The sequence below is a fragment of the Danio rerio genome, chromosome 7, assembly GCF_049306965.1.
Source record: "Danio rerio strain Tuebingen ecotype United States chromosome 7, GRCz12tu, whole genome shotgun sequence".
Classification (NCBI taxonomy): Eukaryota; Metazoa; Chordata; class Actinopteri; order Cypriniformes; family Danionidae; genus Danio; species Danio rerio.
Genome location: NC_133182.1, coordinates 7,615,001 through 7,633,224, shown reverse-complemented (window position 1 = coordinate 7,633,224; position 18,224 = coordinate 7,615,001). Strand labels below are relative to the sequence as shown.

General features: G+C 39.0%; 1 protein-coding gene, 1 long non-coding RNA gene and 3 other non-coding genes across 7 annotated transcripts; 2 read left to right on the top strand and 3 right to left on the bottom strand.

Annotated features, from left to right (window-relative positions):
* Nucleotides 1-441: 441 nt before the first annotated feature.
* Nucleotides 442-653, top strand: LOC141375464 (small nucleolar RNA U3). The gene has a single exon (XR_012383514.1). It is a non-coding gene; the product is annotated as a small nucleolar RNA U3 (small nucleolar RNA).
* A 1,471-nt stretch (nucleotides 654-2,124) lies between these two features.
* On the top strand, nucleotides 2,125-7,497 carry LOC141375434 (uncharacterized). Its single transcript, XR_012383486.1, has 5 exons — nucleotides 2,125-4,794; nucleotides 5,002-5,541; nucleotides 5,824-5,894; nucleotides 6,363-6,462; nucleotides 6,792-7,497. It is a non-coding gene; the product is annotated as an uncharacterized lncRNA (long non-coding RNA).
* On the bottom strand, nucleotides 4,555-9,745 carry LOC141375433 (uncharacterized). 3 transcript variants are annotated; one of them, XM_073908892.1, is made up of 6 exons: nucleotides 8,645-9,745; nucleotides 8,117-8,483; nucleotides 7,573-8,001; nucleotides 7,124-7,486; nucleotides 6,773-6,963; nucleotides 6,603-6,688 (listed from the first exon to the last, which is right to left on the bottom strand). In XM_073908892.1, the coding sequence occupies exons 1-5, from the start codon at nucleotides 8,944-8,946 to the stop codon at nucleotides 6,823-6,825; spliced, it is 1,602 nt and encodes a 533-aa protein (XP_073764993.1). In that variant the 5' UTR covers nucleotides 8,947-9,745; the 3' UTR covers nucleotides 6,603-6,688; nucleotides 6,773-6,822. The 3 variants fall into 3 exon arrangements, with proteins under 3 accessions (XP_073764994.1, XP_073764995.1, XP_073764993.1); XM_073908893.1 differs by lacking the exons at nucleotides 7,124-7,486; nucleotides 7,573-8,001; nucleotides 8,117-8,483; nucleotides 8,645-9,745 and adding exons at nucleotides 4,555-4,787; nucleotides 5,012-5,636 and having other exon boundaries at nucleotides 6,355-6,688; nucleotides 6,773-6,901; XM_073908894.1 differs by lacking the exons at nucleotides 6,603-6,688; nucleotides 6,773-6,963; nucleotides 7,124-7,486; ... (1 more) ...; nucleotides 8,117-8,483; nucleotides 8,645-9,745 and adding exons at nucleotides 4,555-4,787; nucleotides 5,012-5,636; nucleotides 6,104-6,207; nucleotides 6,355-6,430.
* Nucleotides 9,533-9,745, bottom strand: LOC137496266 (small nucleolar RNA U3). The gene has a single exon (XR_011016460.1). It is a non-coding gene; the product is annotated as a small nucleolar RNA U3 (small nucleolar RNA).
* A 6,880-nt stretch (nucleotides 9,746-16,625) lies between these two features.
* Nucleotides 16,626-16,838, bottom strand: LOC137496267 (small nucleolar RNA U3). The gene has a single exon (XR_011016461.1). It is a non-coding gene; the product is annotated as a small nucleolar RNA U3 (small nucleolar RNA).
* Nucleotides 16,839-18,224: the final 1,386 nt, after the last annotated feature.

Here is an 18,224-nt window from a genome sequence, read left to right as displayed (position 1 = left end):
TTAAAGTTGAATTTTTGTGGCAAATGTATGCATTTAAACTGACTATCTTTAAATAATTAATCTTTTAACTTATTTTGTGTAAAATGCATATAATAAGTTAAACCATAGTTGTCCAAATAAGTTGATAAAACTCTTAACCAATCACGAGCAATGCAGCGGGTGAACTATCACAAAAACATGCGTGGTCACCGCTGTTTCATCAAAACTGGATTTGCGCTGAAATGTGAGGATTTTATCTAATATATCCACTAACACCATGCGTTTTACACTAAGCTTGTTGTTTATTTATGAGAGCGTGCTTTTGTAGAAACTCGAGCAGGTAATATGAAGAGTTTGAGGCGTTGTTTTTCTCACCGGGTTTTTCAGCTGCCGTCATCGCCTCACCGTCCTCGAGCTCGCTGTTGTCATTGATGGCTCTGCTACCGAGCGCCTGACTACCCTTAGACTATACTGTCAGGGATCATTTCTATAGTTCTGAACTAGGAACTGTGTTTCTTAAGAGTCGAGTCACCCAAACACGATGAAGAGTGAAGGTGCATTTCTCTGAGCGTGAATCGGATAATAATCTAGGGTAATACCATGGATTATTAACATTGATGGACGATCTGCGATCTTTAATAGATCTTAGAGGGGAAGTGTACGAACAGAGTGGTTAGATTTAAAATGTACGGCGGCGGAACGTATGGTAGTGCAATTAATCACAACGCGAATGGCTGAAATTTTATGCTTTGAGTCCTACATTTACATATGTGTTCAAGACGTTTAATTTATTTATAATTCGAAAGCTAGGGCACGGGAGGTGATGGAAATATCAGAAGAAGTGATTTAAGGTTGTACATGTAATATCACGTGTAATTGTTCACAATGTAAAAAATCACTACCGTCCTTCAGTTAATTTTCCAATGTGCTTTAATATGTCTCGTCTTCGACGCCCCTCCCCCTGTTTTTTTTTTACTCATACTTTAAAGTAGCAATTTATGTAAAGTTTATTGTTTTTAATGAAGTAATGTTATGTATTATGTCTTTGATATGGTATGTTTTTAGTTTGTTTTCAATTAAATTAAATGACTGAAAATAAAGGTTTGTGGCCCATTCATAATTTATTAAAATTAATATTGTAAATAAACTCATCATCTTCTGTCCCCTTTTATAAAGTATCAGTTTATTTAAATAAAGCAGTGATTTTATTAGTTTTAACCATGTTAATTATTCATTCAATTTTTTATTTAAATAAAACAGGAAATTACTATGAAATTCCTGTCCTTGAGCCATTATTTTAAAAAACAAAATTTGATGATATAATATTATTTGAATTAAATGTATAAGAACAAAGACTAGTGTCCTGTATAAGCTACAGTAAATATATTTGTCAGTTTAAATATTTAACATAAAAATTAAATGTAACACTGCAGTTATATATAATATTATGTATATATGTTTATTGTAAAGGTTTATGACTTAGTTCCCTTTTAAAATAAAAATAGCATAACATTCTTTATGAGGGAAGTACAGATTTGTTTTGTTTTAATATGTTTGTAGCTCGTTTTTATATAATGCGGTTTGTAAAAGATCTGACAAATTCCTTTAAATTGTGAAACATTTGGAATTTATTTTTAAGAACTTACAAAAAGTATTGCTTGCAAGTAAATACAATATATGTAATAAAATATTAAATATATAAAAACAATAAACTGTTAAATATTAAATAAAAAAATGTACTAAACTTGAATAAAATATAGAACAGATGCATGAAATTGCAAACAGTAATAATGTCGTTATATACATATTTACACTGTAGAAAAAACAAACAATCAAACAAACAATAACACACACAAATTTGTAACCACAAAAAACTATATATATACATGAAATGTACATTATCAAAAGAGTGTTTGAGTTCACTTCAGTGTGTCCACAACAGCCATGAAGTCTTCATAACTGCTGAACACTCTGTTTTCCAGTCCTTTGGAGGTAGACATCATTTTCACAACACAAAAGTTTTCTTTTTGTATTTTTTATGCCCCTGAGTAGGCTGGTTGCAGAGTGTGCAAATAGGCAAGTGGTGAACCCGAGACAGCTTTGCACCAACTTCACTTAGAGTGTCTGTTTTTTTTCTTTTATACATACAGGACCTGGACCAGAATGCAGGGGTGTCAGGCTGGCTGTAGGTGTTGGCGGAGGTAGCTGGGGCCTCTGGTGTATCTGTGGTGGTTGTTGGAGTTCTGGGCAGAGGTTTGAATATGGTTGATAATGCTTTCTGCTGGGGTAATGGGGTTGTATTGTGTTTTGTGGGGGATGGAGTTTTTGGAGCTGGCGCCGTAATGTCTGATCTACTCTTTAAGATCTTGGTGCCTGCAGTGCTGGGGATTTGCTTGTACTCCATTTCTGGGTAAGCAGGAGGAAGGAGAACCGACGGCTGACACTCTGCTGGGGGTAACTCTTCCGAGGAGACCGATGTGGTCTTTAATATAACTAAGGATGGCATCTTTGTTGCCTGCAGGTTGACCAGCCTCTCTTGGCGACGGATAAAATCTCGGACAGTCTTTGAATTAATTTTTGGTAGAGGAATCCCCATCTTGCTCAAAACCGGATCCTCCACTAAAATGCAGTGTTGGATTTTTCCATAAGCCTTTAGGATGGATGATTTTTCAGGGCTTGATCGGCTGGAACCTTGAGGTAACCCCAGCCACAGAAGTTTCACCAGCGTGTACATTAGCCGGTTATGAAGAGCACTGATGTCTTGTTAAGCTGGCGCATAGCGTTGGGCCATCTTCACTTTCTGAACTATGGCAGCTTCAACAAGATCATCTCTCTTCGTCTGGCAGTACAGTGTGTTGCCCCAGTGCGTCCTGTACAGCTGGTGAAACCTCTGTGGCTGCTTGTCGTGGTCCTCCACAGAATTCCATGCATCTATGATTTCATTCCTCTGGTCTGTCGTCAGGCTCAGCTTGGTTTCAGAGAAACCGATCTCCACCAGAAGAGAGCAGAATCTCTCCAGCTGCTGAAATCCTGGTAGGGGGTTGGAGCTGCAGGCATCCTCCTGATGAAAGGCACAATAATCACATAGTAAGTTTAAATGATTGCATATATTGTCTGGCTTCTTTTTTTAAATAATTAAGAGTAACAAAGTGATGCATTTGGACAAAGAGAAAAAGACTTACAAAGGCCGGAGGGTGAGCTGTGGTGGTTTCATTGGTGGTAAGAGTTATGTGGGCTGGGGCAACACCCAGCCCATCATCATTTGCCTCTGGGTCACTCTGGTAAGCCTCGTCATCCTCATCTGGTTCAGCCTGGTCTGGCTGAACCACCTCTTGCTCTGGACTTGGTCCATCATTTGAGAGATCAGCGAGGGAGAAGTTGGCACCAGATTCACCCGTGCTCTGGCTGAAGAGGTACTCCAAACCAAGCAGCTCGTTTGATGCCACAGCAGAAGGGGCACGGAAATTCTCCTCCACGGTTTCTCCAAACAACAGCTGGCAGCGGGTGTTGAGACGCTGGATTAGAGGTGCGGAGTAGGTTCTGTGCACTCGCCCTTTGCCACCATACACTGCATCAGAACTGCGGTCTGAGTTCCAGCGTGCAATCCCACTAATCAGGTACACCTGGAATGGACGTGCCGCACAGTGGGGACCTTGAAATGACAGAAAAGAACATTAAAATCATGTCATGGCCACACATACAGTAAAGGTGACTTATTTTAAAACAACAATGACATGGTGAAAAAATTTGAGAAAGCCAAGCCACCTTCATTTTCAGCTGAAATAAGCACACCACAAAAAGCATGATTGCTTGCACAGCAGGATGAGTATGCCAGGTGAATATACAACACATATGGCTGGAACAGGTGAGCAGGTGAGTACATTAAATGAGTATGCTACACTTCAGCTGGAGCATGTGAGTATACCAGGTGAGTATGCTACACTTCAGCTGGAGCAGGTGAGCAGGTGAATATGTTAAAGGTGAGTATATCAGGTGAGTATGCTACACTTCAGCTGGAGCAGGTGAGTATATCAGGTGAGTATGCTACACTTCAGCTGGAGCAGGTGAGCAGGTGAATATGTTAAAGGTGAGTATATCAGGTGAGTATGCTACACTTCAGCTGGAGCAGGTGAGTATATCAGGTGAGTATGCTACACTTCAGCTGGAGCAGGTGAGCAGGTGAATATGTTAAAGGTGAGTAAGCCAGTGAGTATATCAGGTTGATAGGTGAGGCAGAGGTGAGCAGGTAATGATTAGCCCAGAGGATGTGCAGGGAAGCCTCTAATAACTACAAAGCACACGAACTTACTTGAAGAATCCTTTACAGGAACAAGAAGGGATCTAAGACTGATTTAGTTGACCAGACGATGACACTGAGTGTCCGTGTGGAGCGTGACCTTGGTGTGTCCGTAACAATAAAGAGTAAGTGCAGTCGCAGCATTTTATACATGTACAAAGTTGCACTTTTTTCTCCAACTCAATGCAATAAACAGTATGAAGTATAGAACACCTTCAAGGGATATTATAGGTGAACAAACTGTATGATTGGTTTCCTTAACCAGCTAAGTATAGTATTCAAGATATGGACTGAATAACTGAAAGCATATTGCTTAACACACCTGGTATCATCTGAGGCAGAAATTTGTGAAATCCCTCCAGACTGTTGCTTCCACGAAGACACTTGTAGTAAGGCACATCAACCCCATTGATGCTGGTGCTGCGAGCCACTCTGTACATGCTCATCTCCGGAGGATCCTGCATGCACTCCAGGTGCCGTTGCTGGGCCTCCCACATACTATCTATTGCTTCTGTTAGGTAATAATAATGTATGTATGAGTCAACATGTCACATTATAAATATATATTTAAAAAATCTTATATACAGTTATAAACAGTATTATATACAGTATTTATGCTAATAGTGTTGTACTTTATAGACCAATATACAGATGATGACTTTTTTGTGTACTTCATATACTTTGTGCTGTTTTCATTACTGTAAGTACTGATAAAATTTTTACAGGCTTATGTACCTGTTGACTTGAAGAGACTGACTCCACTCTCGTCCAGCCCAGCAGGACCCTTGAGCTCATCGATGGCGATCTGCACAAGTCGAAAGGTCTCCTGAGCTCCAAGAGTGACTCTCCGAACATGGTGCTTTAGCCGTTCACTTGAAACATACAGTCGCACCATATCTTCATCTGTCACTCTGTTAAAAGCTGTCGGATCCTTGGCTCTGACAGCCTTGATGAGCAACTCCAAGTCTGCGCGGTTGTAGGCCATCACCGCTCCTGCAAGGGCAGACTTGAACACTGCATACTTGGAGTGGCTGTCTGTGCGGATGGCAGCATCAAAGCGATGGATCCAATGGAAAATGTCCAAACGGACAACCATACCACCATCCACCCATGTCTTGAACAATGACTCCAAAGCTGTCGGGCCCTGTGCACGACAACAGCCACGGTCAACGTACAGGATCTTAGGGACAGGCTGATTGGCCAGCTGGAATCTGTCCATAACTCCCTGACACATGGGCTTCAGGCACTCAGTGGACTCCTCGCATGTAAGAATAAATGAGACTATTTGTGAGTACTCATTGCCAATGCTGGTGAACCACTCCGCTGTGCCTTTACCCTCCCCAGACAGCTTCTTGACCACCTGCAAGACATGAGAAACTCAGTTAGCCTAGATATTATTATCTGTAAATTAATCTCTGTATACTGCTAATTATATACCTTTATTTAAAAATCTGCATATGTTTAAAATAGACTGATTATGAATGTTTGAATATGTTATTCTGTCCTGTAGTTCTAAATCTGAATGATTTTACCACCAAAAATCTTAGGGACTGGCAGCCTTAAAATCAATCTGCTGTGTCTTTAATATTACATAACCACCCCCGGGGTCGCAAAAAAGGTAAGGCTGATAGCTTTTTATTTGCATGTTGTTGTTTTCATGTAACTGTTTTTTTCTTCTGTAGGTTATGGATGAAACATGGTAAATCTAGTAGTTTAATAAAAATTAATTTGATTTTTGGAAAAACATAAGCGACCCCCCCCCCCTCCACCATTGTTTTAATAACAATTCAATTTTCATGTGTGCACTTAACATGAATATTTACTTACAGAAGAGTCACTCATGGGTGAGGATATTGGCGAGGATATGGGTGAGGATGGGGGGTCTTATGATCCCCCGGGGTGTCCCGACCCCTACTTTAAGAACCACTGGCCTAAATGAACAGTGACAAAATCTGTCATTCTACTCTATATGTTTTTGTTAACCACTCAAGTGTCATGCAGGTGTTGGAACAACATAATTGTAAGTTAATGAAAAAAATATATAAATTTTTAACAATGTTCTATATTGCTGTATTTACCTTTTTAGTGGAGTCCATTTTCAGCACTGTGCCAAAAGTGGACAGAATCTGGCTTCTGTAGTCCTGCACATTTTCAGCCTCAGCGAGAAGGAAGGCGTGGCGAAGAAGGTGAGCAGAAGGCATCTCTCTTTGAGGAGGTGGAGCCTCAAACTGGTGTCTAAAGGCTGACACAATCGCTCCGGGTTTTACCAGGGTCATCAGGAGGGTTGTGTACAGGTCCTTTCTGTGGTAATCCTCCACGTGGTTTTCCTGAACCTGCCGCCACACTTTTATCATAGTGTTCCCTTCGGTGCGATCCCGCAGAAGCCGGATCACACTCTTGTCTACACCACGCCTATAAAGTGTGATAATCAGTGTATGATAAAACAGATGCTATTGTGGTAAATGTTAAATATATGCCACCTGTCAGTTTACTTACCTGTGTGTTAAAATCGCAGGGAACATGGCTTGGTGAGCCTCACTGAGCTGTCAAAGGATTTCAGGATGCCATGCCAACCAACGACCCACCTTGGCACCAGCACCTTTCCTGCCTTCCTTTGTGCATGGCCCACAGCACAGGACCTCAGTCAGCATCGTGTACCAGTTGGCTACATCACAGATGTAACGAACCTGTAACATGATAAACCATTGTGTAATTTGAACTGTGTATGAATTTACATTTGTTGAAAATTGTCATTTAAAAAAGTACAATATGTTGCACTAATTGCAACTAAATATGATGCAGTGCACTAATTGCTGTAAAAATCATACAAAATGTAAACAGACAAACCTTGGTGTGGTATCCTGACTTGTAGAGGTGCACCTTGTTTCCACTACCCACACAGTCTTTACCACGGGGACACTTCAGTGAATATCTCCACACCCCAACTGGTCTCCAGACAAAGATGCGGCCCCGAAAGAACAGGTTTGGAGATGGCACAGTCCCGCTGACGTAGCCTGGAGGTTCAGGGGGGTAAAACCACATTCTGTCCGACTTCATTACCCGCCTTCTCTTCAGCACACCTGTACTGTCCTGGTAGACCTGAATGTTGGTGAAGAGCCCTCTTTCTGTGTCATCCTTCACCCACGAGAGGTCAGCTGGTGAAATGCCATTAGGGTTTTCCCACAAGCGCACCCAACCCTCAAGTTCAACCTGCAATACATGTGGCCAAAGATTATCTTATTGTTTTAATAACAATTCAATTTTCATGTGTGCACTTAACATGAATATTTACTTACAGAAGAGTCACTCATGGGTGAGGATATTGGCTCCTTGTGTTTGGTGGTGGAGGATGTGGAGGCAGACATGGAAGCAGTGGCTGATATGAAAGCAGATGTTGAAGCCGTAGCTGTGTTGGCAGCCATGGCAAAGGTGAAAACAGTAGCAGTGGTGGCAGCCGTGTAAGAGGTAGAAGCCGTAGCTGAGGTGGCAGCAGTGTAAGAGGTGGAAGCAGTAGCAGAGGTGAAAGCCATGGAGGTGGTGGCAGCCATGGCAGAGGTGAAAGCCATGGAGGTGGTGGCAGCCATAGCAGAGGTTAAAGCCATATCGATGGTGGAAGCTGTGGCAGCCTTGGCAGAGGTAGAAGCAGATGTTGATGTTGATGTGGTTCTTGATGATGGCACTTTTGACCTTGAACATGAAGGAACATCAGCTGTAGATTTTAAATTCTGTGTAAAAAAAAAAATAAAACATTAAAATGTAAATTTAATCCAAAATGTTGTACGTACAAATAAAAATAAGAAGTGACATAACATTTTATGTTTTGTATTCCATAAGACTTACCTGGTCCTTTTTGTCATATATGTATTTTCTAAACCGCTTCATCTGCACACTGCTGATGTGTGTAACAGGAGTGTGCAGCCAGCGGGTGACAGAGTTATGTGCCCTGAGAATTAGGTCTTTCTGATTGCTGATAAAATCTTCAGGCCTGTCCATCAAGGCAGCACGCTGGCTGTACAGCTCCCACATCTCCTGAAATGTGTAGTTTTCAAACCCTTTCTGCCCGTAGATGCCACGGTGGACGTTAGCTTCCAGGGTTACTGACAGCTGAGGGAAGCTCTCTGCATATTCTGCCAAGCAGTCCTTTATCCAGCCATTGTGGATCTTTTTGGGTTGCTTGGCCAGTTCCTCCCTGTGCTTATCGATCACACTGCAAACACATTTGAACAATTGCACAGCAAATAAATAGCAAAATAAACTAGACTGAAAACATCTGTATAAATATAGACATTATATATAATATAAAGTTAACTATATTATCTAATTTTAGTAGTTCTTAAATTTATAAAACACAAAATGGCATGTGCTTACAACTTCATGTAGCCCACATCATTTTCTGCCAGCCAGTGGAATGGGGCGTTGGCATACTGGCCAAAAGGTAGCACCAGCTTTCCCAAACACTGCTGCCGTGATGGAGCCAAAGTTCCTTCAGCTCGAAGGAGCCTTTCTGCATGATTAAATGCAGCATGTTCGTTCAGGAGCTGTGCCGGTGGGAGAGCAAAGCTAAGCTTTCTCTCCCTGTACAAACGGGCCTCCTTTGACGCCTGTAAAATGGCTTGCTGACGGTCCAGAGGAGCAGATGGATTTACAATCCGGAGTGTCGGCAATGCCATCTCGGAGGTCTCTGAGGTCTCTGGAAAAAAAACACATATATTAGATGGGTTTTAAGCCTTATGAATGATCATAAATATATATGGTAAACAAACAACGGCTTATCATAAGCATCTCATCGATGATTATTTACACAGTTGACATTAAGTAGAACATATAAACGTGATCTGACTAACTTCTAGCAGCTAAATGTGTCTGGAAAAAATATTCAAAGGCTTTTATTCTCATAAATCGCGCGAATGCGTCTGACTGTTGTGATTGGCTAAAGCATAAGTCTCACGTCAGCACGTTCTAGACGTGCACGCGCTTATTACGGTAATCTTCCTTCTGCATTCACACAGCGCAGCATTCCGGCAAATTGCCGGTAATGTTGCAACTTCTCTTTCCGGAAAATAGCCTGAACGAATTTACCGGTATTTTCAAAAAAAACCTGTTCACACATAAAACTTTTCCGGAAAATTGTCGGCAATTTTCCAAAAAGGTTTGTATGTGTGATAGGGGCTAGCGGACGCTCTCTGAATTGTCATGATAGTGACAATTGAAATTATTTTCTCACTTTCAGTCTATTGTTACCACTTGTATAAATGAACCACTCTGTTCGTGCACTCCTCCTCTTAGGTCCGATAAGAACCGTAGAACGGTCATCAATGATAATTATCCATGGTTTACCCATTGATTATTATCCGATTCACGCTCAGAGGAACGCACCTTCACTCTTCATCGTGGTTTGGGAGACTCGACACTTTAGAAACACATTTCCTAGTTAAGAACTATAGAAATGATCCCTGAAAGTATAGTCTTAACTTCAACATGCGCTCGGCAGCAGCCCCATCAATGACAACAGCAAACTAGAGGACGGTGAGGCGATGACGTCAGCTGAGAAACTCGGTGAGAAAAACAACGCCTCAAATTCTTCAGATTACCAGCTCGAATTCATTCAATAACACTGCATCTCTTATAAAAACTAACCCATTTAAAGATGCTGCCAGTTGTAAGTAGATATAATATCTTGGATGCTGAAAGTTCATCTTGAGTTCGGTGTTCTCTGATGAAACAGTGATGACTTAAACAACACGCACGTTTTTGCAGCATTACAATCTTTATAGCATTGCTAAGCACTTTGCGTCTGAAATAAATGCTATTTCGTCCTTTATCAGATGTAAAATAAAAAATATCTGCGCGTAAGCTCCTACCCACAATCCTCCTCGGCGAAGCCCTTCATTTTCATTGGCTAGCAGACTGATTTTGCTATATGTCTTAAATGATATAGATCAGGCGCATTATAATTTATAAAACTATACCTAGTGTAATATATGTAATAAATATGCGCACCACGTACGATAGAAATACAAAGGAAACGATTTATAAACCTTTTTGTCCGTGTGCGCTAGAAAGAGATACAGCTGCTACTGGAAGTTAACGATAATTATTTATATTATTTATTAAAGTACCCATTAAATTGTATTTTATTAACGTTTACCCTAAAGCCGAACCTCACAGTAATGTAATAATGTTTATTGTTGTTGTACAGTGTCAATAAAATTACACTATATTGATGTGAGTATCCACAGCTGTATCCCTTCTAGACTTCACCATGCGTATGGGAGTTCCCATCATGCTTCATGATGTTGTTCCGGGTGGAAATCAGCCTGTAGGTGCTTATTTCAACCGCTAGATGTGTGGTTTACCAACAATTATACGTGGGTAGGAATAAAATTCAATTCATCTTTATGTCTATAGCGCTATTACAATGTACATTGTGTCAAAGCAGCCTAACATAGAAGTTCTAGTCAATTGAAACTGTGTCAGTCCAGTTTTCAGAGTTGAAGTTTAGATTCTGAACTGTCTCCTGGTTATTTTTTTCTGAGAGTAAAAAGATGAATACATTTTTACTTTGATTTATACCCTACTGAAAAAAACAGCTTAAACCAGCCTAGGCTGGTTGGCTGGTTTTAGCTTATCGACCAGGCTGGTTTTAGAGAGGTTTTGGCCATTTCCAGGCTGGTTTCCAGCCATTTCCAGCCTGGTCTTAGCTGGTCAGGCTGGAAGATGACCAGCTAAAACAAGCTTTACCAGCCCAGCCAATACCAACTATGTCCAGCTTAAATCAGGCCGGTCAAGCTGGTTTTAGCTGGATTTAGCTGGTCATTTTCCAGCCTGACCAGCTAAGACCAGGCCGGAAATGGCTGGAAACCAGCCTGGAAATGGCCAAAGCCCCTCTAAAACCAGCCTGGTCGACCAGCTTAAACCAGCCAACCAGCCTAGGCTGGTTTAAGCTGGATTTTTCAGCAGGGTAGACCATTTCATTGTGGTCATGTCATTGGTCAATGAACATTTCCTGCTTCTTATCAAACTATTTCATAACTTAAACTACAGGCAATTTTATCATAACTTAATGTTAAAACAGCTCTTTATCATTATTTTACAATATAATGCAATATTTTACAGTATTGTGTATTAATGTGGCTCTTTTTGGATTCTTGGAAGCTGTAGACGAATTACCAGTTTGTAAACATTTAAGTTGCATGCACAGCAAGGTTGCAGAAAAAAAAAACGGGAGCGCTAGCATTAACAGCGAGGGAATGACATCCGATGCAGTAGCCTACAGAGTTTGTTGTTGTCTTAGAGATAAGTTATATTGATTACATATTATATATATATATATATATATATATATATATATATATATATATATATATATATATATATATATATATATATATATATTATTTACATAATGCTTTCAGTGTTTCAAAATTAGCGTTACAGTGAGCGGCGTTCATCTCACAGGTCCATTTGCGATAGCATCCTCCAGGATGGACTGAGACTAAAAATCAGTCCCCAATAGTATCTGGATGCAGCCTTCATGATGCAAGCTGAGATTGCATCACTCAGCAATGCAATGTCAGACACAATGCACTCAAGAGACGTCACTGTGACGGGTAGCATTAGGGGTGGGGTTGGGTGAGCGCATTACAAAGCATTGGATGCAGCTGAGATTGCACTGCACCAGGTCTGCATCCAGACCCCTCTCATCAACCCTGCCACTGTAGCCACACCAGCCCACATTACCACACCTACACAGCCCCATGCACGGACACGCACATTCACTACTTATATTGATGTACAGATGGTGAAATAATATAAGCAGTACCATATTTAATATATATTTAAACATTTAATGTATGTGACTGGAACAAAAAAAAAACATTTATAACAAATTTATATAGGCAATCATTCATTCATTCATTCATTTTCTTTTCGGCTTAGTCCCTTTATTAATCTGGGATCGACACAGCGGAATGAAAGGCCACCTTATCCAGCATATGTTTTACGCAGCAGATGCCCTCCAAGCTGCAACCCATCACTGGGAAACCCCTATACACACACATTCACATACATACACTACAACTGCCACTGTGCTGCCCCCTTTCGAGACTATTTCAGTCATTTTTTTTTCCAAAATATATTTATTTGCATTTGCTTTAAACACAATACATTAAATAAAAGAGAGAGAAAAACACACATAAGAGAACCTTGCAGAACTTTAAAATACCCCTCCCAAAAAATAAATAAAAATAATAATAATAATAATAAAAATAAATAATAAATAAATAATAAATAATAATAATAATAATTTATTAAAAAAATAACTCAACAAATAAAAAACAAAAACACATCTCTCACTAGTTTCCGTACACCAGCATCCACAGCCATCCAATTTACAGTTTAACCTTTTACCTTTACTGAGTATTTAGTAGTTTTTAGGAGATCACATTATGTAATGGAGATACCCAATACAAAGAAATAAATGTTGAGTATTAGTCGTCCATCTCTGTCAAGTCCTCTTGGTTACAATAGCATAAAAATGGAGTCCAAATATCGTAAAAGTCTTTAAGTTTCCCTTTAACGGCATAAGTCAGTTTTTCCATGGCGAGGTTGTTAGTCATTTCTTTAAAGGGCACCTTGGTTACTCCTTTTTTCAGATTTAATATAAGTCTTTTGCGTCTCTAGAATGTGTATATAAAGTTTCAGATCAAAACACCCATCAGATTTTTCATTATACCTTTTAGAAGATGCTGTTTTATACTGATTTCCAGCAGGGGGTGGTTTTGTCGTACTGCGCCTTTAAGACGAGTCTTTCCCGCCTACTGTTTCTACATGCCTCCTCCCTTAGCTGCGTCAGACAACAGACAGACTTATAGGAAGAAGGTCCCACGTAGCGTTTGTGAGATACTACAGTAAGAACTAACCTTTACTAATCAGTATTGTGAAGTTGCATTGAGTCACACACAATATCGCTACAAAGTTAACGCGCGCGCGCCCGCGCACACACACACACACACACACACAGGTAGGCAGGCAGGCCGACAGACAGAGCGCGCTTAGCTTAGTCAAGGCTAACCTCAAGTACTGTGTGGATATCTGTTATGCTAATGTACAAAATAAACCTGATTTAACTTCCACAAACCGGGATTGAAGCGTCTTCTTTTATAATTGTTCTGACACGCGGCTGTGCTGATGAAGTAAAGCTGAAGTAAAACGCTGTAATTAATTACATACGTGCTCTGTTTAAACACTTTAAACATGTGAAACTTACTCTTAATCACATTTGATGATGATTGCTGATCCTAGCGAACAGAACAGACCTTTTATTCCCGGTTGCTTTGCGTATGTCTGCCTGGTCTTGTTGACATATACACGTGACTACCGGGACATGTTAATGCGCGCAGCTGTCAATCAATTCGGTGGGCAGGGGGATCGCACACCTACATAATGGTGCGATCGATTTGAAAACCGACACTTTTTTTTGTAGTTAAATTGAAAAAAAAGGACTGGGTGTGTTCATATCACCCCAGTATGACGGTCTATACACTATACCAACACACAGATCTGTCCAAACAGCTTGAAAAGTAGATTTTTTACCATAGGTGCCATTTAATCATTTCAGTCAATTTTATGCATTTGGCAGCGTCTGATTTTAGAGACTTTTTTTTTGCTTTCTCTGAGCTTTTGGGCACCGCCTTTCCTTTTTTATGGTGCATCTCTGACAATTAGCTTGTGTTGCACGTTTGACATTCTTGCCAGATTTTGATTATGTCTGCACAACTTCTGATTGGGTCGGCCCATCTCGAAACCAGCTGGTCTTTGCCGATTGGGCCAATACTTAACATTTATTATTATTACTATCATCATCATCATCATCATGTTTACATCTTGCAAGAGATAAAAGCTGCCTGCATGTAAAAAAACAATACATATAAAAAATTAAAAATTAAAAAATAGCATACCGGCCCACATTTTAAAAAATGGACCGGCCCTTCTGGCATTTGCCAGATTTGCCAGATGGCCAGTCCGCCCCAGGCACCCTCCCGATGGATACAAAATGGAGCATGCAGTCCGAAATATACACCTATCTCATTGAAACTCGACATGTTTTTACAAGAGAGAAGTTAAAGGCATACAAGTCTTTGGATGGCTCAATGCTGTTCTGTGTGGTCATGTGCAAGAAATAATGCTCCATGATTACCAGATTCAACACTATATTGCTAAAACCGAGATTCTGCCTAGCCAAAGACAAGGAAAGAGGACAGAGCAATACAAGGCCTGGGTAATCATCAACAAGCCAAACAACTGCATTCTGACAGCGGACTGCACCTGTACGGCAGAGTATGTGAACTTACATTTTTACACATCATTCTCAGCATTCAGTGCCGGCAGTTTAATTCACCATATTGAATAGTTTTTGCTAAAATCATTGCTGCAGTCAAAAATGAGTAATGTGTATGATTCAGCACAGAGGCGTTGGTAGGGTCGAAAGGGATAAGGGGCTTAGCCCCAAAGACCAATAATATCCAGCTGCAGGCCCGCAGAACCACACACGTTTTAGGCACACACAATCTAGGACACACAATCTAGGCAAACCATATATAGTTACGACGGATGTCAATGTTATTAACATCTTTTTGAACATCGTCATTGATATATTTTGATATATATGATTAATACATATTGTACACAATAAACAATAGTGTTTACTTTACTTTATTTCACAGATATTGCGATCGAGACGGGTGAATGAGGAGCATTGTTTACGATCGCCATTCAATATAGACTGAACAGTTTTTAATGAGTCATTATAGCTGATCAGTCATTATTATCTGACAATAATATAGCAGATACTCGTTTGCTGGCCTTGCTGAACGATCTAATTTGGACAGGTTTAATTTATATAATGGATTAATTTATGATGAAGGAAATATTAGCAAGTTAATATAGACAATATTACATTATATGTAATAAAAAATCTTTTTACATGTAACAAATGTATAACACTATATTAATATTTTACTCAAGCGATTTAATAGTGTTTATTAGCTTAATTTTCTAATAATTAAGCTAATCGATTTCCCACATTTAATACTGTTGTAATTTATAGTAAGCAATAAATTGTTTTTAAACCAAAATTTAACAATAGGAACAAATTAACTATTAATAATAAAACAAATAATAAGTATATACACACACACACACACACACACACACACACACATATATATATATATATATATATATATATATATATATATATATATATATAACAGCTGTGACAGTAGTAAAAGATAGTGTATATATAAACTTAATTATTATCAGTTAAGATAATCAGTTTATAACTATATATTTTGTTTAAATGATTAACTATAGTAGGATAATTTATTTTAAAGTGACATATTATTGTTTGCTTTTATATTTTACAACAGTGATTTTAAAAAAGTATGATAATATTAAGAGCTTGAATTAGTTTATTACACTTAATCCAACAATTACACGTCTATCATGTTTTCTTTGTGTATATGGACACATGAATAAAGTCATAATTGTCTTTAACCAAATATTTTTATTTACATAATTTGAGTTCAGAAACTGCAGAGATGTTAAAATGATCGTTACGATATAATAATAATAATAATGACTGAAATGGGAAACCATATTTGTGAAATTCAACAGGTGGCGATAATGCTAAAGAGTTAGTTACCATGTATGGTTTGCCTAAATCGTGTGTCCTAGATTGTGTGTGCCTAAAACGTGTGTGGTTCTGCGGGCCTGCAGCTGGATATATCTCCCAAAGACCCCCAACCCCCCCATATTTAAAAAAAACATTGTTCTAATTCACCCCGCTAAAATACCACCACTTTCATAAGGTAATCTACTTTTATAATATATTGATAAATGATTTAATAATAAATAGGGTTTTTGAGTTGACAGACTTTTAACGATACATTTTGAAGCTTTGTGACTTGTTACACCAAAAAGGGAAAAAAAAGACATTGATAAATTTTCCCACTTCTCATTTACTAGTCTGTTGTAAGCCATATCATGCCTCTTGAGCCTCCTATCTCTTCTCCTGATTCGCAGTTTCTGTTTGTTAGTTGATAATGTAATTTTCTGTATGTACTTGAATCTGAAAATATGATTTATTTTATAGAGTGAAATGTTATCCAATGCGATTTAAAACTACAATCATGTTCAGTTGGACAGTGAGATAAACTGATGAAAGGTGCTGCCAAGATGCTGTTATGTGTCAGTTCTCTACTTTGCACAATGTAGTTTCAACGATAAGCTACTAATTATGACATAATAAAGTTGTGTTTATAACTGATATTGACGAGTTTAAAAAGGAACCACTCTGTTCGTGCACTCCTCCTCTTAGATTCATTAAGAATCGCAGAACGTTCATCAATGATAATTATCCATGGTTATCCCGCAGATTATTATCCGATTCACGCTCAGAGGAATGCACCTTCACTCTTCATCGTGGTTTGGGTGACTCGACTCTTTAGAAACACATTTCCTAGTTAAGAACTATAGAAATGATCCCTGAAAGTATAGTCTTAACCTCAGCATGCGCTCGGCAGCAGCCCCATCAATGACAACAGCAAACTAGAGGACGGTAAGGCGATGACGTCAGCTGAGAAACCTGGTGAGAAAAACAACGCCTCAAACTCTTCATATTACCAAATTATCTAAGATGATTTGGCAGATCCTGGATCTTTTAATCTTGATAACTGATCTCTCGCTAATTTGGTTCTTCAAACAAGTTCGCGAATCAGATTAGAATGTCTGGATGAACTGATCTGAGATCGCTGCGTGTGTTGTGAAGGACAGATCTATCGATCCTCGAAATCATGATCAGCTATGCAGCGATTGGCTGCAGCAGCGTAATGACATCATCTGATTAATATTCAATTATACATGTGAGCAAAATTACATCAAATTAGCAGAAACGGCTTGTTAAATATGACACGCAATAACCTTCAACATTTGTTGTGAGCTGCAGGCTTTACACTTTCATGTGTCAAGAGTATTTATCATGTATTTCAGTGCATATCAGTGTATTTAGTTCTAAATTTAGAAAATATTTTCTTTATTATAGTAGCCGTTTTTTAATCGGCGTAAAGAATAACTGGTTGTTTACAAAAGCATTTTGATATTGGTAAAGGCAGCTGCAACTTTTGTGAAGCTTCAAATCACTATTAACTATCAAAACATGTTTATGACTGCATAAATGTATTATTGCTTTAAAATAAGTCACATATTCTGCATTCCTATCATACACAATTTGTACTAAGCAATCTAAAAAGTTCATATCAATAAGTTTTCTCTTTGCACCACAAGGTGGCAGTCTTTGTACTTTCATTTCGAGGGTGCAGATTGCATACGTTTTATTAATATGTATAACTTTATTTATTTTATTAATGACTATAACTTTATATATATATAGTTAAAAAATATGTACCATTTTCCCAAGTGTATAACCACTACTGTAAGAAAATATCAGAATTCAGAACATACTTTCTGTATTATCTTTGCTTGAACTGAGCTGATCTAATCCTGTTTATATGATTTGAACCTGCTCCCGATCAGGTTTGACCTAGCAGAACTGTTGCTATGACAACAACTCTCGGATCAGCTTTGAAGAACGAAACGATCCTGGATCATGTCAAATCGTCAATATCCAAATCCAGCTAATTGAGTAATCTACGTATGAAGAACGGACCCCAGGGGTCCGTTCTTCGTACCTCGCTTAAATGATCTAAGATTATTTGGCAGATCCTGGATCTTTTAATCTTGATAACTGATCTCCCGCTAATTTGGTTCTTCAAACAAGTTCGCGAATTAGATTAGAATAGGCTCGTTTGAGGTGCGCCTCGCCTTGACTGCATTGTAAACGAGAGCAGGCGTGTGCAGTAAGAGGAGGGCTCAAAAATTACATCAGAAG